The 21,656-nt window shown below is 40.5% G+C and overlaps 1 protein-coding gene, 2 long non-coding RNA genes and 7 other non-coding genes across 12 annotated transcripts in view; 1 reads left to right on the top strand and 9 right to left on the bottom strand.

Annotated features, from left to right (window-relative positions):
* Positions 1 to 730: 730 nt before the first annotated feature.
* On the bottom strand, positions 731 to 6,390 carry LOC130109600 (uncharacterized). The gene is made up of 15 exons (XR_008810016.1): positions 6,339 to 6,390; positions 5,844 to 5,887; positions 5,616 to 5,665; positions 5,474 to 5,513; positions 5,238 to 5,277; positions 5,058 to 5,106; positions 4,839 to 4,866; positions 4,610 to 4,638; positions 4,387 to 4,418; positions 4,155 to 4,209; positions 3,924 to 3,976; positions 3,348 to 3,395; positions 3,129 to 3,163; positions 2,767 to 2,811; positions 731 to 1,980 (listed from the first exon to the last, which is right to left on the bottom strand). It is a non-coding gene; the product is annotated as an uncharacterized LOC130109600 (long non-coding RNA).
* On the bottom strand, positions 2,887 to 2,961 carry LOC130110945 (small nucleolar RNA SNORD47). Its single transcript, XR_008810129.1, has one exon. It is a non-coding gene; the product is annotated as a small nucleolar RNA SNORD47 (small nucleolar RNA).
* LOC130110948 (small nucleolar RNA snR60/Z15/Z230/Z193/J17) lies at positions 4,272 to 4,352 on the bottom strand. Its single transcript, XR_008810132.1, has one exon. It is a non-coding gene; the product is annotated as a small nucleolar RNA snR60/Z15/Z230/Z193/J17 (small nucleolar RNA).
* Positions 4,494 to 4,575, bottom strand: LOC130110947 (small nucleolar RNA snR60/Z15/Z230/Z193/J17). Its single transcript, XR_008810131.1, has one exon. It is a non-coding gene; the product is annotated as a small nucleolar RNA snR60/Z15/Z230/Z193/J17 (small nucleolar RNA).
* On the bottom strand, positions 4,722 to 4,803 carry LOC130110949 (small nucleolar RNA snR60/Z15/Z230/Z193/J17). Its single transcript, XR_008810133.1, has one exon. It is a non-coding gene; the product is annotated as a small nucleolar RNA snR60/Z15/Z230/Z193/J17 (small nucleolar RNA).
* LOC130110941 (small nucleolar RNA SNORD79) lies at positions 4,935 to 5,015 on the bottom strand. Its single transcript, XR_008810125.1, has one exon. It is a non-coding gene; the product is annotated as a small nucleolar RNA SNORD79 (small nucleolar RNA).
* LOC130110953 (small nucleolar RNA SNORD75) lies at positions 5,739 to 5,806 on the bottom strand. Its single transcript, XR_008810137.1, has one exon. It is a non-coding gene; the product is annotated as a small nucleolar RNA SNORD75 (small nucleolar RNA).
* Positions 5,985 to 6,066, bottom strand: LOC130110946 (small nucleolar RNA SNORD74). The gene has a single exon (XR_008810130.1). It is a non-coding gene; the product is annotated as a small nucleolar RNA SNORD74 (small nucleolar RNA).
* Positions 6,391 to 6,449: 59 nt separating the features above from the next.
* On the top strand, positions 6,450 to 20,200 carry LOC130109482 (uncharacterized). Its single transcript, XR_008810004.1, has 3 exons — positions 6,450 to 6,543; positions 11,771 to 11,890; positions 20,139 to 20,200. It is a non-coding gene; the product is annotated as an uncharacterized LOC130109482 (long non-coding RNA).
* osbpl9 (oxysterol binding protein-like 9) overlaps positions 7,773 to 21,656 on the bottom strand; it is a 66,276-nt gene continuing 52,392 nt past the window's right edge. For 2 of the 3 annotated variants that reach the window (XM_056276397.1, XM_056276398.1), the window contains 13 exons: positions 20,103 to 20,262; positions 16,990 to 17,102; positions 16,259 to 16,377; positions 15,775 to 15,860; positions 15,032 to 15,212; positions 13,964 to 14,048; positions 12,906 to 13,016; positions 12,707 to 12,770; positions 11,732 to 11,872; positions 11,451 to 11,529; positions 11,135 to 11,226; positions 10,513 to 10,648; positions 7,773 to 10,068 (listed from right to left, as the gene is read on the bottom strand). In XM_056276397.1, the coding sequence (XP_056132372.1) occupies positions 9,994 to 10,068; positions 10,513 to 10,648; positions 11,135 to 11,226; positions 11,451 to 11,529; positions 11,732 to 11,872; positions 12,707 to 12,770; positions 12,906 to 13,016; positions 13,964 to 14,048; positions 15,032 to 15,212; positions 15,775 to 15,860; positions 16,259 to 16,377; positions 16,990 to 17,102; positions 20,103 to 20,262 (1,442 nt within the window). In that variant the 3' untranslated portion in view covers positions 7,773 to 9,993. The remainder of the gene's footprint in view (positions 10,069 to 10,512; positions 10,649 to 11,134; positions 11,227 to 11,450; positions 11,530 to 11,731; positions 11,873 to 12,706; positions 12,771 to 12,905; positions 13,017 to 13,963; positions 14,049 to 15,031; positions 15,213 to 15,774; positions 15,861 to 16,258; positions 16,378 to 16,989; positions 17,103 to 20,102; positions 20,263 to 21,656) is intronic. The other variant, XR_008810003.1, reaches the window with a different exon arrangement.

Below are 21,656 nucleotides of genomic sequence, written 5' to 3'. Positions count from 1 at the left end.
TGTTTCCCTTGTCTGTGTTCAGTGTATTCATCTTTAGTCATCATAGTTTGCCCTTATCACCGCCCTGCCTTAGTTATCCATGAGTTTGCTGTTTGGTTCTTTATGTTGTTTTTTTAATGCACAGTTGTATTTGGAGTGTGTGTTGGAACGTGTTCAAGTTTCAATAATGGCCAAATTGTAATAAACCCATAATTATATGGTAATAGTGACTCTGAACTGTTTTCCTGAGTAGTGGCTTTCTTATGGGTACGGCTCTTGCAGCACTTTTTTAGATCGTAATTGTTAGTTCAGGCATAACAGGCGACCCGGTGAGGTCTTCTATGCAACTGTCTGACTGCCCTTGCTGCCCAAGGGTTTACTCGTAGAATGCCGTCCCACACTCTGCATGCAATTTAGTATGGCTGACTCACTGGCCCTGCATGTCTTTGGACTGTGGGAGGAAACCCACGCAGACACGGGGGGGAATGTGCAAACTCCACACAGAACCCCCCAAGGTTGGACTATCCAGGGGCTTGAACCCAGGACCTTCTTGCTGGGAGGCGACTGCGCTAATCACTACGCCACCCTGGGTTTGTAAGAACACCTCTACAATTCAGCTTCTGATCATTGGTAAATTCCACATCCACATATCTAGCCCAGACCGTTTCATTGGTTTGTTGAGCGCAATACATGGCACTTTAAAATCGAATGTGAAAAAAAAAAAAACCACTTCCAACATTTTAAAGGAAGCACATTTTATTTTAACTCAGTCACACAATGACAGGACTTTGGACTCCCCTGGGTTGTACAAAACTGCTTTTTGCCGTTTTTGTATGACAATTATACCTTTGTTGCAAGTAAGTTAAAAAATGTTCCCTTCTAAGATTGAAGTACACAAAATAATCCTTTAAGCCACTTAAAAGGAAACTGCAGCCAGCCTACAGAGCAATTCATGGGCTGGACTCATTACTATAAAATACTGCAGCTTTTAATAAATTACAAAGAGTTGGATTTCATTTTGGACTGTAAAAACTTTAATAATGGGAGTGCCATCCATGGACATGAATGTCTGGTGATTGTTCATTTCTAGATATACTAATAACTTATTTGATTGTGAATGCTGAAATGCACTCAGGGATATTGTCCAAAAGAGGATTATTTGCCGTCACAGTCCTCTGGAGTACAGTACAATTCATAAAGACAACACATTTACAGCCAAACAACAGCAAGCACCTTTCGATGCATTGCTTTTACTCTTCACTGTTAGGTTAGAGAACTTACTGGCCATGCAAAACAAACACTTTGAAACAATCACAGACGTGTTGTGTTTAATTAGAACTCTGCTGACTCCACCAAATATTTCAGCTTATTATCTGAGAACTTAATTGCTACAACTCAAGAGTTGTAGCAATGGGAGAATTTTTTTTTATGCATTTGCATCTTGGGATCCAATGTGTGAAAAACACCGTTCTAGTAAAACTGATTCAGATTGTCCTTATTAAAATTTTAGAGAAAATACTTCAAAAACATAAGGGTGCAGGACCCTTCTCATCCTTATGACTATTCATAAAGATTTTCATTTAACCATGTAGTGTTTTGTTGTCTGTTTTACTGCCCTGTCAAGCACTGTCTGACAAAGGTAGTGCTACACAAATAATAAAAAAAACCTACTTAAACATGCTGTAAAAAAAAAAAGGCGTTTTCATGTATATCATGAGCACCATGAAAACCATTTTTGATAGACTTTTTAATGTAAAAAAAATGCAAATAAGAGTTGTCTTGTGGCACTTTTAGCTTTTGATACACACAACCCATCTGAATGGTATCGCAACCTGACTTGATAGCGCAACTGTACAATATGACTGATATTTGCTTTGGCTGGCGCAGCTTGACTGGATTGGTGGCAACTGTCTGGGCCAGGATTTGTAGCGTGGCTTGCCATACTTTTCCTGGCAGAAACGTTTCTGCAGCTTTCATGGCAGCATCCATTTATACAGGAACCTGGAGAGGCAAGACAATAACTTTTCTCAATGAATACCTTTACATGCAGCATCATTTACACCAATAAGGACAAATCTTACAAAATTGAAACAAGGCTGATGACATTAGATTTTAATACAAACATGTTTGTTTCCGCTATCGTTTGTGATGTCTGCTGTTGTCCATTGATGTATTGTGCTGCAGAGTAACGTACAAAAACAAAAAATTCCACCAGCTTGTCTTGTGCGTAATATGCATTCATTTCAAACCAATTGACAATTTGGTGCGGGCTGTGTGAGGCAACTGCACTAAGCACTGCGCCCATGTGTGCCTAATTAAGTAGGTAAAATTCAAAGTTCACGCCAAGACTTTCCAAGAGGTACGCTTGGATTCAGGACAGCCATATTAACCAAAACTAGTGCAGTGCCCAGTCGGGTACGCGCTTCCAAATCTCTTCACGTTTTTCTCTCAAAGAAGTCTTAAAGTATACTGACGGCCAGAGCTGAGTGCACCGACTTCAAGAATTTCCATCTCAGCTAAAAACTATATCAAAAAGATGCAACCTCAGCTAAAATTGTAATTATCCACGGCCTGAAAAATAGTTTCGGGACACTGGAATACTAAAATAAAAAGGGTTTTCCAGGATGCATGAGAACCATGAAATTTAAAGAACAGAAACGATTGGCTTTGCTTGAATAGTGTTGTTGGTGTGTGCGATACATGCTGTGGGGATCTCAATCATGTGTTGGCATAGTTTAATTTGATGGCTAGATGGCCCAATTTGTCAACAAATGTCCTTTTACTTACATCATCTTCGGCACAGTAGCCTCCTCCCCATAACAGGCAAATTTCCTGCAGGCAATGTGGGAAACAGTCTTTTTTAGACCAACAACAATTTGGAGGATTCAAATTTTTAAATGGATGTGCAACCTCAGACTAGAAATGGAACGGTATGGGGTATAATCACAGAAATCATTTGGCAGAATATAGTCATCACAGGTTGACAAGCTTATCAAAAGGCTTATGTCCAGAAGAAACTCATTAAGTCTGGTTCAAACAGAATGGCATGGTCCCAAGATTGGCCAGAGAGTTTGGCTTGGTCACACAAACCCACTTCTGTATATTAAAAGGTTTCTGGACAAGTCATTTATTTTTGTTGAAATTCTTACCAAGGTCTATTGACATGCCATGCCACAGCTTCAGTCTGAAAAAACAAAAACAAACAAACAAACATGTAATCCATTTTTAGATAGAAACAAGGCACCTAGTGTTATAGGGTTACTCAGTGCTAGATATTTCCACATCTATGTTCAGGTCAGACATTTGTAAATACATCACCGAAACCACAATAAATGTATGTAAGCCACATCCATTTCTCACATCCTTACATTTAGACCATTTCTGGAATTCCAAGTGCCCTCCAGATCGTCATCTTACTGAGAGAGTGAGAGAGAGAGAGTTGTTGAGTTCAACCCTGAATATCAAGCCCCCATGACAAACATCAAGTTCTGACCAGGTCAGCTAGAGCTAATATTACAAAGAATCCATGGTTTAGTCACTTTTGACTTTATCATCATACAGGTCAGACAACAGGAATCCACATAACAGGGCACACTCAAGTACCTACAATCATCATTGCACAAGGGCAGAACACAGACCTAGATTTGCTAGGACCTGCAAATACAGATTTAATGGGGCTAGGCATTGTTGAGGTCTTTGGTAATATAAACGGCTTCAATTCATCTGATTTTTTTGTGTCAACAAGTGTCAACATAGGGTACACTGAAGAGAATTGTATTAGCGCAACAGATTTATACAATTGAAGTTTCAGGATGTGTCATCTGGATGCCAACAATGCCAGGCACAGAGTTCTGCAGGTCTAATACAATTGAAGTTTCAGGATGCCAACAATGCAGTTCTGTGGGTCTTTGGTGCCAGTGACATCTGCTACATGTTATACTCACCATGTGCCTTGTGGCCTCTTGTGGTTGCAAGGGGTTATGCAAGTGGACTCCACCTGAAATATCATGGAAGCTCTTAGCAAGTCCAGCAAGTACACATATTTAGATCACAACTCTTTCAACAATCTAGATCAGTATGCGACATTTCTTCAAGAGGATCAGTGACCTGATTCGAAAGCATCATGAGATTGTTATTCAAGGGCAAAAACTATCATGGCACTGTCAGATGCATACCAGAATCAACCCCAATTGTGGGGCCGCAGTCAGTCGTGCTGTGGTGAAAGACATCCTGGAAATTAGAAATACACATCAGGGAACAAATTTTAAATGAACATATTTATATAGTCAGAAGTGATACATCAGCTAGGAGCGAAAGACGATGGATATTCGTCACTGTCAATCTGTTGAACTATGCAGTCATCATTGTATCAGTTATCAAAACTGTGCCAACTTCTGGCCAACTCACCATCACACTGCACTGCCAACAATAGTCCATGTCTAAAATGGGGGGAGAGGGAAAAAAAAGTCACTTATAGCGTTAACAAAGACGCAGTGACCAAACAGGCCTTAATTCAGATACATCAGCTAGGAGCGAAAGACAAATTCATATTCGTCACTGGTAATCTGCTGAACTATGCAGTCATCACTGTATCAGTTATTAACATCATGCCAACCTCTGGTCAACTCACCATCACAATGCACTGCCAAAAGTCCATGTCTTAAAAAAAAAATAAGAGAGAGAGGGGGGGGGGGATAGAGTCACTTGCAATGTTACAAACAATCCCCAAAAGGGGCTTGAAGTAGATACATCAGTTAGGAGCGAAAGACAAAATTCATGTTCGTCACTGGCAATCTGCTGAACTATGCAGTCATCATTTATCAGATTAAGGATATTCGTGATAATCATGTGCAACTCACCAGTTTATCCAAACACACTAGCGACCATCTGGAAGTTAATATCAAGCATCAATTTAATGCCAATAACACACAAATACACAGAACTGTTATGATATGCACTGCATCAGTAAAAAAAAATCTTTCATTCTTTTTCAGAGAGATTCCCATTGTTTTTAAACAAAAATCATCATCACAGTTCAGGGATATAAGTATGATCAGCCGTTCACTTGGAACCATTACCTGTCCTGGTCAGTGGGTCTACAGTCAACTAAATAGAATACGTCAACTTCTGTATGGATGAAGGGAGAGGGGGAAAAAATTAGGGAAATCCAGTCAAGAAATTCAAAAGCTTTTAAAATATATATGAAAAGATCTGTTCCTCAGAGAGTGATTAGCAGGCGAGCCTGCTAAGTAGCTTACCTTGGGAAGCATGCTCATGCATTGGCTGTTAACGCAACACCTGCAAAAAGAAACACCGTTAAACAATTAATCACAATTTGAAGGATTCAATGCCAAGTGACATCGATGTTTCAGAAAATGCATTTGGTGGATGCAGATTCATCATTTTGCTTCGTCAAGAGTAGCAAATATGGGTCATCACTAACATTGGTGGCACACATTCGTTAAGACACAGCTGATCCAGGTGACCACTTTACCTCATATGGCAGTTTGTTCATCTCCACTTTCCTTGGATAACTGTTGAGATAAATGATTTTGATGTATTGGAGCAATGTAATTGATACGTCAACGCGGAAAGCGTGTAAAATGAAGCAGGTTTTGCTTGTGGATGTTGCTTACCAGTTGTGGCTATGACATTTCCAGGCTTGCAAGCAGCACAAATTCATGATCTGTTGAAGGAAGACAATTAAATTGTAAGTCAACGTTGTATGCCGCCACTGTTTAATATAATATTAAACTTATAGCCTCAGAAAAGTAAATTTTCAGAAATCACTTCTGTCCACTACTCTTATTAATGCACATCATCAGCTATATGGGATGTTCACAGAAAACTCATCGATTCCTTACCGAAAATAAGATGTAAAGCTCGACACCGTAATCGAACCAGCGCCCTAGGAAGAAAACAGACGTTCAACCACGCAACCATTTAACGACCTCGTTACCTTGTAAGCTAAAATCTAGCGTTACATATAGCATTTAGTGCGGTTCCCCATGCAATCAGATAGGTTGGCGTTTCCTCAACTTCACTCAGATGTCCCTACCAACACTTGTTTCATCATTTGAGCATGGGATATTAGGAATAGCACTGTCCCGTTGTAATAAGTACATTAGCTTGTTAGCTAGATAGCCTTTTAGCACATGCAGCCGGAGGAGACACGTGGTAGAGCTACCAGAGGCCTACCAAGAATATTCCTCCAATACATTTTCTTGCGAAGAGATCAGACACAAAACAATGCGAAATAGTCCGCAACTGGACGAATATCAAAACAAAGAAGCAAAATGGACAAATAAATGACCACGGCAGACGGGCTTGACAAGACAAAAATGATTAAAGTTCTTTACCTCACCTAGCTGACCAGACCGAATGAGGCCGAGCAAATGCCGTTAACTTCTTTATAAAGGCAAGCTGTCTGGCGCACAGGATTGTGGGAAATGAGCTCAGGCTCCACCCCATGGCTCTACCGTCCGGCCTCCATAGACATTCTTTCGGAAACCACTTGACTGGCGAGGACATCCGACTGACATTCTTGGCGGCGCACAAATCATCGTAGGTATTTTTTTTATTTTTTTTTTAGGTTTAGGCTTAACGTTAGGTTAGTTGGGGGGGGGGGGGGGGGCGACTGCCATACCACAGTACCTCTACCTGTCTAGTCATGTGGTTTCCGAGAGAATGTCTATGGAAACTCTTAGGGGACGTGACCGCATGGACCGTATCCGCAGGCATTTTACGGCGTAAAATAGAAGAGACCAATGCCAACCAAAAACAATGTACAAATCCAACTTTGAGGCTATCCTCGTGGTTCAATCAGTCCATGGGCTCCTTTGCTGCATGTCTTCCCCAGCTCTCCACCCCCATTTCCTGTATATCGCCAAAATTAAATCTTGAAACAGAAAAAAGTCAAATTTCCTAGGCAGCCCAGATATAACATTCTCTAGGTTTTTTGTTTTGTTTTTTAAAACCAGAAATGTAATACATGTCATGTTTTCAACAAGCTTTTCATCTATGATATTACATTCAAGCGTCAGATGGAAATTATTCCTACATTTGGTCGTTTCATTGAAAAACAAGGTAGCAAAAAAGACGTGTGTCGAATTGCTAGGTGGTTACTAGGTGATTGCTGGGGCATCACACCGTGGTTGTTATGGAGTTGTTAAGTTATTGCTAGGTTTTTCCTAGGTTTTATTGCTAACTGTAACGCCTACTATTCCCACGGTTACCAAGGGAGTAGTAGGTGTTACAGTTCTGCGAAGCACTTTGTAACCTTGTTTAGAAAAGTGCTATATAAATAAAGTTTATTATTATTATATTATTACAACGAGGTTGTTGCTAGGCAATTAATAGATGGGTTCTATGTAGTTTCTAGGGGGTTATTACAAGTTTATTTGTGGTTGCTAGGATTTTACCAGGTGTTTTGAAGTGCATATAACCATGATAAAGTACAGACACCTGTGAACAACTAACCAGAAGTTGATGCAACAATCCACTTGTAAGACTTAAAATCTAGCTGAAAAATTAATGGTAAATGTTAAGTTTAAAAAAGTACACAGACTTTCAATAAGAGTACTACTTATGCAAACCTCCAAAAGCAGCTGAACATTTTCAAAGGTCGAACGGCATTGCTGCATTTAAGTATGTAGAAGACATTTTGAGCCCAAATTTTTGGAGAGTTACAAGGAGTGGGTATTTGCTTTCCAAATATAGTTAGCCAATACAGAGTAAGCATTCTGTATCATGAGGATGTTCCTCTGAAAGGATCATCACAAAGACTCACAGGAGTGAACTCAGAGATTTAATATTATGCATCAATAAACAGGAAAATCTGATACAATCAATGGTTATGATTAGAATGAAATAAAAAATGCATTTGTTTTGATTGCACTCCATTAAGTGATAGTGTGTGATACTGAAATGTATGGCAAGGCCTCAATTCAATAGAATTTACAAACACAACATGGAGAAAAAGTAATGGCTTTAAATTTATGTAACTTTTGCTAATTTCGATTGGCTTTCTCCAGAAGACAGTTCTTCACTTGAAAGGTTGACATGTTTCTTTCAGTACAGTGAGCAGTTAAGTTTCACCGTTAGTTATAATTTGAGTGCATGCATCACCAGTACTAGGCTTAAACCTTCAAAATTCACTTCACCAAGTCAAACCACATCAGAAGAGCCTGAGAGTTCTTCTCATATCAATTTTAAACAAGTCAATTTGGTTTTCCTACTGGCATAATAACTACTAAAGGCAATTATTGATTTTAAAAAAAAAAAACCAAAAACAATAATAGGGCACTCCAATGATGGCTCAGCACTATGCTATAAATATCATTCTTGGGCTTTCATAGCTTGAAAAAGATGACACCTTTTTTCCTCAGTCAGTCCCCATTTTCAATGACTGGATTTAACTATGTAGCCGTGAATGAGAATGAATGATGGTTTTAACAAGCAAGGGTGCAAAGTATGCTATGTTAAGACCTCAAAGTGTTTCTTCCACTGAAAAACATTATTGGACAAAGACCATCATGGCAGCAAACTGTAACTGTAAAAACACAATTTGGACTCTAACAGCACTCTTGGAAAACAGCAGCTGTGTATTAAGAGTCTAACCTTTGTTCAGCATGTCTTCTCCACACTCCCTTTCAAAACACAAGTGTGAACATTACCTTAGGCAATCCCCTAGGGCTGCATGGCCTTTGGGGAGGAGATGAGAACAAGATGCTCAGAACGAAACGGAGACTTAAGACTCCTTCTGTAGTCTTACGTTCTTGTCATCCAATGACCATGAAACACAAGAAACAAGTAAACAATCAATTGTTCATGGATGTTTTCAGGAGAAAGACATTTCTATGCTATAATTTGTCATCCCCTAGAGGAAACCTTGTGCCCTGTCCAGATGAACGTCTCTTTAGCCTTCTTTTCTTTACAATGTGGGGCTCTCAGTTAAAAGCAGGAAGTCCAAATTTGCCATTTGACAGGCAATCAAAAACATACCAATATTGCTCAAAATTAATTAACTTCACAACTTTTCCAGTCTAAATGTGTTGAGATACTATGATGTAGGGCTTCCTTCTTAGACAGCACCTGACACACAAAAAGGATAGCACAGCATTTGACAGATGGTAGATGCAATGTTACTGAACTTGAAATGTCTGGAAACAGAATGTCTGAAAGGGTAAATCGAATGATTCTTCAAGATGTGAAGCAATCAAGTTCTGACATCAAGATTTCTTAACTATTGCCAGAGTGAAAAATAAAATGAAACAAAAAGAGCAAATAAAAAAAGAATATAGATTTATATATCCATCATAATATTATATATAACAGCTTTAACTAGTTTAGGCAAGCCGAGAAGTTTCCCCCCTGCCCTGTTTGGATCATTCTGTTCCACCATAATACATGTAAGGCTGTGAGACAGCAGCTCTCTCTTCTCAGTCACCAAATTCCCTGAGATGTAGAACGCTGTTTTGTTTGTCAAGATTTATTTGATCTGAATACCATCAACCCGCTTGCATAAAAAAAACAAAAACAAAAAACAAACAAACACATACATCCGTAGGGAAAGCAGTGATTATCCAGACCAGTACCTGGGCTCTTCCAGTTGAACTGCTGAGGGGCTTTGCTGTGAAGTCGATGGACGAAGAGTAGAGAAAAAGGGGAGACAAATAGATACTCCTGTCTCCACACAGCGGCGTGCTGTCTTATGGAAGGGTGCGGGTGGAGCGGTATCGGTGGTGGAGGCAGGTTCAGCCAAACAAGGGGAGGCTCTTGACTAATTTTCATTTTACATCTTCGATGTTTTTCATTCACCTCTATATTGTTTTGTCCTCCAATGCAAAGCTGTGTACATATTCAATCATCAGTCAGTCATTTCAAGGCTTTAACAAGAAGTGGTTTGCAAAAGAGTTCTTATGAAGACTCTGCGTTGTACATGTATTTGTGTGTGTGTGTGTGTGAGTCTGTGTGCGTGTGTGTATGTGTGTTCTCTCAGAATTCAGGGTCATCTTAATGTCTCTGGGAGGCTATTCTCTTTAATAGAGGCTCATCGTACACCCAGCACTCCCCATCCTCATGGAACAACTAAAAAAAAAAGAAGAAAAATAAAAAATAAAAAATAGAGAGCAATGGTAAGACAACTTTGACTGAATACAAAGCAAAAAGGTGAGGTATATTCAAATTGTTCCTTAAATAAAATTAAAGCATGAACAATTTTTAGGACCTAACTACTTTTACCCTCTGCAGTAGTAGATTTGGATCTGTCAGAATTCACATGAGTACAGAGAGGACAAGAGTGTATTGGCTCACCACCATGCACCGTTTTGACATCATGCGGTTATTTTTCTAAATAAAAACTTTAAAGAGTCCGACTATATAGGTAACTCACATGGGTGAGTTACAACTGAAAGTTAAAATAAGAGCTCAAAATCAAAACAGAGAAAAAATGTTCACGTGCAAATACGAATGTAAAAAACTCCTTATTAGCATCCAATGGCTAAGCTCTAAGCAACAGCCAGCCAGTCTCACCCTGGTCTCCCATTGTAGCTCAGTCTCCTTTCTTTCCCGGGCCTCGGCTCTCTGTTTCTCCTCCAGGCGGTGCTTTGCTTCTGTTGCTGCATCAATGTCCTTTATCTTCAGGTTGAGTGTCACATCTTTCCACAGGCTGACAAGTAAAAAACATAATAATTATAATAATGTGTTATTAGCAGTAATAAAAATGTGATTAACAGGAGGTATATGGAAAATGAATGAACTCTGACACCAAGAGGTTACAGGCTGGTCACATAAACACACAAAATTACTTTCTGGAAAGCAAAGACACAAATTCATGGTGGGACTAAAAGGTGACTTTTACAGTGGTAGACACAAAACCACCTAGACCTCATTTAAATATGTACCCCAGTTTGGAATAAAAAAGGTGACTGTCACTTAAGTGATGAGTTCACATCTCTGGTAAACAGACTGATTCACAGAGAGATTCTTCAAGGGGCCTGGTGGCTAGTCCAAGAATGGCAACCATCCCAGGTTTGGTTTAAACGCTACTTCTTATTACAATGAGCCATGTAGAATGTGCTGAATCAGGGAGTGTTTTGCACTGATCTGATGTGGTTGTGAATACAGGGGAGCCATTCTCCAGCCCCATCCCCACCTGCGAGACTCATACTCCAACTGGTCTTCCAGCTTTCTGACCTTCTTCCTAATAATACCCATCTTCTTAGTGTCTATGAACATGGAGTTTTCCTGCCAGATTGAATAACAAAAGTTTCATTAGGCCCAGCATTGAGCAAACAATTATTCCAAGCAGCTAATGGGCTACATTCAGTGTATCAAGTGCCTGCAGTGTCCTATTGGTCAACCAAATAAAAAATCTCTCGCCGATGAGCACTAAGAAAGGCTGCATTCATTTGAAATGTGCTGGAAGTGAAATCCCTAGGAAGATCATGAGAGTTTCAAAGTGAACCTACCCCAGATGCCCACTTGGCATACATCACTCCGTTCCATTCTCCTTCAATTGAGCAGAAAGGCTTCTTATCATTAGGTGCACTGCAAAAGAGACAGATAGAAAGCCGTCAACCACAATAGCCTGAGTCTAGTTTTGGCTTCCTATTAAGTTTTGCAGCCCCATTATCATCTTTTTGTCAGCACAGCCAATGCTTACATCATCTAACACTGAGCAATTTAAGGTCCGTGCACCTAAATTGGTATTGTACAACAGCAAAAGACATTTTGAAAGACATCCACTTACAAAATGTCAGCAGTGACCCTGTGTTTCTTGCCTCCATAGAAGGGCTTGGTGTGAAACACGATGTTGGCACTGTAGCCTGACTTGGAGCAGGAGATGCTGCACTCCCCTCCCAGCTCCACCCATGGCACAGTCAGGATCGACCTGGAGGCAAAAACTCAGGTATTCTAAAAGATATTTCTTACAAGTATAATAAAAAAACATGTGAATAGACATGTGAGTCCAACTCTGCAGGTAGAATCTATTTATGATCTTAAGTTCTTGCTTTGTTCAGTCTATACAATAGATAACCAACACACCCTGTTTCCTTAATTGCTAATTAGATATTTAGATAAGACATTAGTTTTTCTACTTTAAAAAGTTGTGATCATGTAACATGTTTTTATGTTGAGCCCACAAAAACAAATTCCTAAAATGTCCGAACTTAATTGGCTGCAAATAACACTTCAACTCAAAAGGTAAATAACTGTGATTTTCAATCTTGTGTCTCTATAAGTTTTGTAGGGATAACATCCCATTAGCAACCATAAAATCAAGTAGTCTTCTGTGTGTCTCTGGAAAACTGCGGAAATTGTGTCTGCCACTGACATTATTAGCAGACAATCCATGAATGTGGAAATTTGCTTCATAATTTGTTGCTTTGTTATTCAGACTGTCTTACACAATTCAGCCTATGGGCAACCCGAGAGAGTGCGTGAGAGAGAGAGAGAGAGAGAGAGAGAGAGAGAGAGAGAGAGAGAGAGAGAGAGAGAGAGAGAGAGAGAGAGAGAGAGAGAGAGAGAGAGAGAGAGAGAGAGAGAGAGAGAGAGAGAGAGAGAGAGAGAGAGAGAGAGAGAGAGAGAGAGAGAGAGAGAGAGAGAGAGAGAGAGAGATAAAGAGAGATAGATATAGACAGACAATGTTGAAAACTGTGATCATTTCCCTTTAAACATGAGCAAAGCAAGATCAATACAGATCAATACATACAATAACACATACCTGCCATAGCCATTAGGGAAGGTGAGGATGTAATGTTCATCATGTTCCAGACATGATACACAACCTGGATCACAACCAGGGAAGAAATATTCAAGCTACATGCCATTTACAAGGTCTTGATATGTGCCCTGATCTACCAGGTTTATGAATAGCATATTTTCAGGGCATATAAAGTAATGAAGAGGTGCTTTAAATGTACCTTGGCCAATATTATGGACACCTATGGACATCCCCAAGAACTTGGACTTGGTCCAGATGTGAGCGTTGAACTGGATCTTCTTACTTAAACACTCAGCGTAAAATGCTGAAACTAAAAGGGGAAGTAGATTAGTCAAACTCTTCAGTGTTGAAGATGAAAGTTGACAACTTATTAATACTGCGGATTGTCAAATAGACAAGCTAGTTCTGGCACTCTACCATCAGACGGTATCCTAAAATTAAGTCAATGCATTAACACCATCTGATCCTGACTGAAATGTACATATTTTCTAATCCAGCCACTAGAGGTACAGCTGTGGGTTAAATTTGGCCTTCAGTGAAAAAATTACTTTGGGTCTTCAAATATTTCCTTTTTGTCTATGTTTTAGTAGTGAGTTTGAGCTTATTAAAAAGTAATTACATGATTAACAAACTGTTTTTATACCATAATTAGAAGAATTTTTTTGTGGATTTATTTTCCTCCCTTTTTCTCCCCAATTGTATCTGGCCAATCACCCCACTCTTCCAAGCTGTCCTGGTCACTGCTCCATCCCCTCTGCCGATACAGGGAGGGCTGCAGACTACCACGTCTCCTCCGAACATGTGGAGTCGCCCGCTGCTTCTTTTCACCTGATGGTGAGGAGTTTCACCAGGGGGACGTAACGTGTGGGAGGATCACACTATTCCCCCCCCAGTTCCCCCTCCACTCTGAACAGGTGCCCCGACCAACCAGAGGAGGTGCTAGTGCAGCAGCCAGGACACTTTCCCACACCCAGTTTCCCACCCGCAGACACGGCCAATAGTGTCTGTAGGGACGCCCAACCAAGCCAGAGGTAACACGGGGATTCGATCCGACGATCCCTTATCTGTAGGCAACGGAATAGACTGCCATGCTACCCAGACGCCCATACTGAACAAATAAAATAGCGTTTCCAAACAATCATTTCCTACATAATCCAGGCTCAGGACCATGTCAATGGACATTCATGTCAGGACGTTAGGGTACTCTGCTCTAATGTGTCAGTGGATATAACCAGAGAGGGAAGGTGATATACTCACTGGGTGGGTGATGAGAGACCTGCTCAGCTACAAAACACACACTGTTGGGTGAGGACCACGGGACTGGACTATCTGATACAGTTTCCTAAAGGAAAACAGAAAATAAAGAGGATGAATGGAAGCAAATAAATTAGCTGAGGTTTACAGATTTCCGTGTAATAACACAACAAAACGTGCGTTACGCTCATTTTAATGGATGTGAATTCAATATATGATACTGAAAGGCAAGTGCTCCCCAAAGAGGCAAAATTTTAGAAAGACAAAGCAAGTAAAAAAAACTTCTGATGGAAAAATAACACCCATAATTTATTCAGCGATAATGGTTGTAAGTAATGTTTCATGAGACAGTGTAATCCACTCAAAAACAGGTAGCCTACGGTCTGCATGTTTTTCTAGGGCAAATTTTCATCATAACCTTTGCAACCGTTTGCTTGAATTAGTTCTTTTTTCACAGAATCATAATCAGTTTTATACATATTCTGATAACCAAGTACTTTAGGGATGCATCAACAAATAATCTGAACTTGGTTAGCTGCTTATATAGATCACATTGTATATGGCAGCAGATGGTTCGGACATGTGTGGAGGAGAGATGCTGGGTATATTGGGAGAAGGATGCTGAATATGGTGCTGCCAGGGAAGAGGAAAAGAGGAAGGCCAAAGAGGAGGTTTATGGCTGTGGTGAGGGAAGACATGCAGGTGGCTGGTGTGACAGAGGAAGATGCAGAGGACAGGAAGAGATGGAAATGGATGATCTGCTGTGGTGACCCCTAACGGGAGCAGCCGAGAGTAGTAGTAGTAGTAGTAGTAGTAGTATATGGCAGCAGAATTATAAAATTGAAATTGAAATTAAGGAACTAGAGTGCCAGTTCAGTTCATTGTAGGATACATGTGGTGTCTATAAGAGTCTGAACTCTGACTGGCTGTATTGATAAACTATGAATGTCAGCAATTAAAAAAAAGAAAAAAGAAAATTGCTCATTACTTTTTAAAACTAATTTCTAACTGATGCGATAAGAACTAAAAACTTAGTTTGAGACCACTGAATTTTTGAAGTGCTAGTCTCACCGTAGGCTGGGGGGCCTCCTCTGTCTGGTTTGGCAGGTCCCAGTGGCAGAAGAAGACTTCACCCAGGATGGGGTTGTAGGGTTTCTTGGCTACTGAGCCCTTCCTACCTGCATGGAAGGCTGACAAGTACCACTTCACCACCTGAACCATTCGCTCTCGCGGCTCAGGCTGCTCTGCAATGCTAAAGGAGGTGGCGAGATTGGGATCAGAGTTGAAATGAGTTGACACTGATTCTCTATGAATGAATGATTAGGTAAGCCGTCTTGGATACAGACTAAGAGAATGAAACACTTAAAGAGTTTATATTTTTCTGAGCATTTTAATATCTATCATTATGAATTTGGTCAAGCAGTAAATACAAATTATAATCTGTACTTACTGCTTGTACTTATTCTTGCTGTTTGTTTTAACTTTCTTAATATATCAGATGGGTGGGGTTTGCCATATCAGAGGAGTTCAAACATTTGTCAGAAAAAAGATCATCAAAATGGATTTGTGAGTGGTTAAACAATCATTCTGACAATCATCATTCAGCATCTACTACTACTGCTACTACTTCAGCAGAGGCAAACCCAATGAATCTGATAAATTGAAAAAGTGTGAGTTAATACTATTTAACAAAGGTATATTGAATATTTTAATTTCTGTCCAGGTTAATGTATGTTCATAAACACTCAACACAGTCAAACTAAACAATGATGACACATGAAAATGGCATTGAATAGAGTATTTAAATGACGTACCTGACAAATAAGTCCGGATGTGCAAAGAAGTCTGCATACATTTCTAATAAGGACCTTCTCTCTAGGATGAAGGTAGGAAGGACCACCTGTAAAATATAAAAGAAGGCAAAAGACAGTGCATTTCCATTACCTTGTTTTAAAACAATTGATTCATCAAGCCATTAAATGATCTCCCTGTGTGCAGGACAGTGATCAGAGACATTTAAGAGACAAACAGAGAAGGGGTGACAAGAATCACTTCCTGCTGGAGAGATGTGAAAAGCCAATTTCCATCACTATTTATCATATAATCTCTTTAGTAACGCGCCCATTTTTCTGCCTTAAGTGAGTATAAAAAATGTCTCGTTATATTAAATAAGATATCTAAATCTGATATTTCTTCAGTATCTTGGAATTTCCATTCAGTTTCTCCTATTTGTAACTTCCAAACTGAAACAAAATCGCCTGATGAAAATGCTGCAGGAGAGACAGGCAGATCCTGTACCTTGGTGAGGTCCATGCCCAACCGGACCTGGGACAGCAGGTGCATGATAACACTCTTGTGCTCCTCCACTGACTCCCCTTCCCCTTCATCATCCCTGTCGTCATGGCTGTCAAACAGGTCTACAAACAGACAGACAGCAAAGTAAAAGCAATTATGACACAAATGACATAATGGTTACATCCTGGCTTTTTCATGTGATAAGGACAGAGACTTAATTCACATTATCTAATACTCAAGTTTTTATCCACATAGAACTCAAGAATTCTAGTATACATAGAACAAACAAATACACCATGTTACTTTTCCTTTCATATTACTTTTTACTTAAATCACTTTCACTTTTTATCCTATCTATTTTCTTATATATTTATGAAATGTCTTAGTGTCACTGTGTCACATTAAGTCAAACTACTAGTATGAGATAATTTACATCACAAAGAAAACAGTTTCTTTCTAAATATCACTTTCTGGACAAGCCAACTTTTCTCTTGAGAAGCTTTTCTACAGTGAATTGTTTGTGAGGGTGGTACTTCACATTATTATAGTGTTTGTGTCAGACTAGTGGTACAGCTTTTGTCATGAATCTTGGGGCATTAGAACCTTTGCCATCTCACATTACTTAAGAAGAAAGACTTAAGTGGAAAAAAGTCTTCTGAATCTTCTTGTTTGGTGCATTTACCAAAAAGGTCAAAGCCACATTTGGACCATGAGTGCATAAGTGTGTGTGTTACCTGCGTCAGTGGTGCCGTTGGACATGGAAGAGTTAAGGGATTCATTGGTGTCCAGTCGTTTTAAAGGCGTTTCATCATCACCGAGAGGCGAGCCTACTGGGGGCCCTGAGGGACTGATGGAGAGAAAGAGAGAGAAGACAGACAGAGAGAGACAGACGGTCAGACAGTGTGAACCAGAGAGAGAGGGTGAGGAGCAAGTAATGACCAAAAAAAGAGAAGTCAGCTTAGCAACCAAGTTAGCATGAACTAAGGTGCTGTCAGCTATTCCTTTTCTTGTGCGACACATTTTTTGCCTGGTGGTAGCATAATCAAGTAATCATGGTGTGTCACTTTTAAGATGTGAGGCAATAGACTCATTTAATGGAATTTGCAAAAAGGTGATCCCAAACTGTATGCAGTGTTAGAATGAGGCAAACCTACAGCATAAAAATGAAGTGATCCTCTCGAAGGAAGCAATCATATGCTTTATACAGAGTAAGAAGGACATGATCCTAGGTAGGCTCGTCCTATCTCAGTGCATGCTCAAACCAACAATAACAACAATAATGGATTACTCCCCCCCTTTTCTCCCCAATTGTACCTGGCCAATCACCCCGCTCTCTGAGCCATCTCGGTCGCTGCTGATCCCTCTGTTGATCTGGGGAGGGCTGTAGACTACCACATGCCTCCTTCAATGCATGTGGAGTCGCCAGTCGCTTCTTTTCGCCCGACAGTGTGGAGTTTTGCCAGGGGGACGTAGCGCATGGGAGGATCACGCTATTCCCCCCAGTACCCCCTCCCCCCGAACAGGAGCCCCGACCGACCAGAGGAGGCGCTAGTGCAGCAACCAGAACCCATACCCGCATCCGACTTCCCGGATGTGGGTATGTAGGGACGCCTGACCAAGCAGGAGGTAACACAGGGATTCAAACCAGCGATCCCCGTGTTGGTAGGCAACGGAATAGACTGCTATGCTACTTGGATGCCCGGATTACGTTTATAGTGCTTGATCTGGACACCCAAAGCGCTTCACAGTGAAAGTGGAAACTCACCTCAACCACCACCAATGTGTAGCACCCACACGGGTCATGCAGGGCAGCCATTTTGCACCAGAACGCTCACCACACATCAGGTTGAGGTGGATAGGGAGGAATCATTGAGCCAATTACACAGGGGGATGATTAGATGGCCAGATGGAGAGAACCAGGTTGGGAATTTTGACAGGAAACAGGGGAACCCCCTACTCTTTGCGATAAGTACTATAGGATCTTTAATGACCAAAGTGAGTCAGGATCTTGGTTTAACCTCTCACCCATAGGATGGCATCTCCTACAGCACAGTGTCCCTGTCACTGCACTGGGGCATTGGGATTTTGTTTTATAGCTTGTTTGCAGTCACGTGATTCTGATGATGCGCGAGATTCAGATAGAGGGCAGGAAGTGAAAAGCAGAATGGACGAGATGGGTACAAAGTCCAACAAAGCAAAGAAAAACAACTTTAGCATAATAAAGTAGGGAAGTAGTTAAGCTATATAAACATAGCCACATAAAATTACTTTACCTTTGATGAAATGGTCACTGCACACACGCGCGTTATCCGACTCTGCTCCTCCTGACGGCAGACGACGGTTCGCAAGCCATTTTTCCCGGTGTTTTCGGTCAATTTTTTGTATTTCCACCCCTTACGAACAAAAGCTTTTGGTACTTGATAAACACTCCTTGTAGTTTCTTGGTTTAATCGATGTGAGCAACCGGCATTTTGAGAGTTTGTGATAGTGCTTCCTATGTAGAAAATCACTTCCTGCCCTCCACCTACAGTTCACGCATCATATGCAAACAAGCTATTAGGACCAGAGGGAAGACTACCCCCTACTGGGCCACCAATACCACTTCCAGCAGCAACTTAATTTTCCCAGGTCTCCCGTCCATGTACAAGCCAAGCCCATACCTACTTAGTTCTGTCATTCAGCAGAACCAGGGTACATGTTGATATGGCTGCTGGCATATATGGTATAGTATGCCATGATGGTATGGCTGCTGGCTGCATGATTCTTTTGTTGTTTCCCTGTTTTCTATGTTCTACGTTCTATATTGTGTGGTATGTATGTGTACATGTATTCACTGTTATGTGAGGCTCTGTATGAAGGATGAAAACAAATCTCTTGTAGGATAATTAAGTATCTATCTTTCTCAAGGCTCCAGGGTGTGACTATTTTGGTCGCACATGCAACCAAAAATCTGTCAAGTGCGACTAAACATTTTCATTGGTTGTACCAAGGTGCCTGAAATTTAGCAGGTCTGTGTGTGTGTGTGTGTGTGTGTGTGTGTGTGTGTGTGTGTGTGTGCGCGCGCGTGTGTGTGCGCGCATATATATGTTATTTTCTTTCCCATCTGCATTCTGCAAAGACATCCCACTGCATCCTACTCTGCCTCTGATTGGTTCTGACCCTGATATTCTTACCCCAACCACCCAACCATCTCACTCCTCATGCCTAAACCTAACGAACAAAGGCAACGAGCACTAGCCAATCAGAGGCAGAGTAGGGTGGGTCTTCACAGATTGTGGGTGAGGAAAAAAAGTTGTGTGCATGTGTGAGACTGCATTGACATCACAACCTTAAAACATTGCGGTAATTCAAAATGAAGAGAACTAATGATTATTTTTTCGTCAAGAAATTACCAACATGTATGGGAAATAACAAAAAAAATGTAATGCTTAAAATGTATTATTGCGGTGCCAAAAGGCCCAGTGACAAATTTTGGGTGCACCTAAATTTTGTGTTGGTTTACGTTGGTTGCACTGGTGTGCAACCAATGTAAAAAGTTAGTCTGGAGCCCTGTATCTATAGTTTTCCTAAAAAGTATTAGAATAAATCAATCCTGTTAACTCCATGCAGTTTTAGAATAAGGGGTACCTTACACTGTAAGTGCTCTATACTGCTGTGACTCTATATTCACTCTACATAGTGTAATAATGCTGTGACTCTAAACTCACTATGTAGTGTAATAATGCTATGACTCTATTCACTCTACGTAGTGTAATAATGCTGTGACTCTAAACTCACTATGTAGTGTAATAATGCTGTGACCCTATTCACTCTACGTAATGTAATAATGCTGTGATTCTATACTCACTCTATGCAATGTTTGGGGGATATGCTGGTCTGGTAGAACTCGTCGGCATCATAGAACTCGTCCTCGCTGGAGGAGTAGGAGAAGTCTGGCACTGCGTGGGAGGGGATGGGGATGTGGGCAGGGGAGGCTACGCCACTACTGGGCCCTGATGGACCACTCCCTGTTGGAGAGAGAGACAGACAGCAGGGTGGTTAAAGGATGAGCCATGAGTATACGACAAAGTCAAGTCAAGTCAAGTCAATTTTATTTGTATAGCCAAATATCACAAAGAAAAAACTTGAACAAATCAGATCTTTATTTTTTTTTATGATGGTCCCGAGAGCTCAACACACTGCAGCTTAAGGAAACATGCAAATAGACAAAAACAAGCAATAAAAAAAAAAAAAAAACATCATCAATTTGACAACACAACACAATACAGACAACACATTACAGACAAAACAACAATGGAAAAATGCGCTGCAATTAAACCAAACGATATGAGCTAAAATCTAAGTGTTTTTGGTTTATAAGGGTTCAAACCCCAGTGGGGTAGAACCCTATTGAGTTTGTGCCGGTTTAACCTCAGTTTTGACAATCAAATTAAACATGCTGTTCAGTCATTCTTTTTCCAACTCAAGCTAATCTCCAAAATTAGGTCATTTTTATCAATTGCCGATTTGCAAAAAGTTGTACACGCTTTTGTCTTTTCTCGGCTCGACTACTGTAATGCACTTTATTCTGTTATCAGCAAGGGCTCACTCCACTGTCTGCAGTTGGTACAAAATGCCGCTGCTCAGCTCATTACCGGGACAAGGAGGCATGACCATATCACTCCTGTGCTTGCCTCCCTATACTGGCTCCCTGTTATATTTTGAATTGATTTTGAAAATTTACTGCTCACTTTTAAGGCTTTAAATGGTCTTGCTCCTTTAAATATTTGTGATTTACTGACTTGGTATGTCCCCCCTCGACCATTAAGGTCTGCAGATGGAGCCCTGCTAGTTATTCCCAGGTCTCGGTTGGTTGCAAAGAGTGATTGGGCTTTTGCTGTTAGAGCCCCTACACTATAGAACTCTTCCTGCTGAGCTAAGACAAACTAAGTCTCTAGCTTCTTTTAAATCTCGTCACAAAAATTTTCTTTTTATGAAAGCTTTTACAAATGTTTGATATTTGTTTTTATTTTTACTCTTATTTGATCTTACTCTTATTCTTGCCTTGTCTGGTTTTATCTGGGGGTTTTTTTGTGTGAAGCACTTTGTAACATTGTTTTAGAAAAGTGCTACATAAATAAAATTCTTATTATTTATTATTATTTGTTGTCTGCCGCCTCAGCTTAATTTGGGTTGTGGGCTGGAATGAGCTAGAGACATGAAACTTGGCTGAATAACTGGAAACGTGTGCAAACGCTTCACAAGAAATCGGCCTGATGTTGGCACTGTAATTCACATTTGAAGGGCCAGGATACCCACACTGAGTCCGATTGACTTGAAATTTAACACATATGCTGAATGTACTCTACAAAATAGCCAATCGGACCAATAAAGTCTGCCATGATGGATTTTTTTGCTAATT

Source organism: Lampris incognitus, chromosome 3 (assembly GCF_029633865.1).
Source record: "Lampris incognitus isolate fLamInc1 chromosome 3, fLamInc1.hap2, whole genome shotgun sequence".
NCBI lineage: Eukaryota > Metazoa > Chordata > Actinopteri > Lampriformes > Lampridae > Lampris > Lampris incognitus.
The sequence above is the reverse complement of the archived record's forward strand: the minus strand, read 5'-3'. Positions and strand labels throughout refer to the sequence as shown.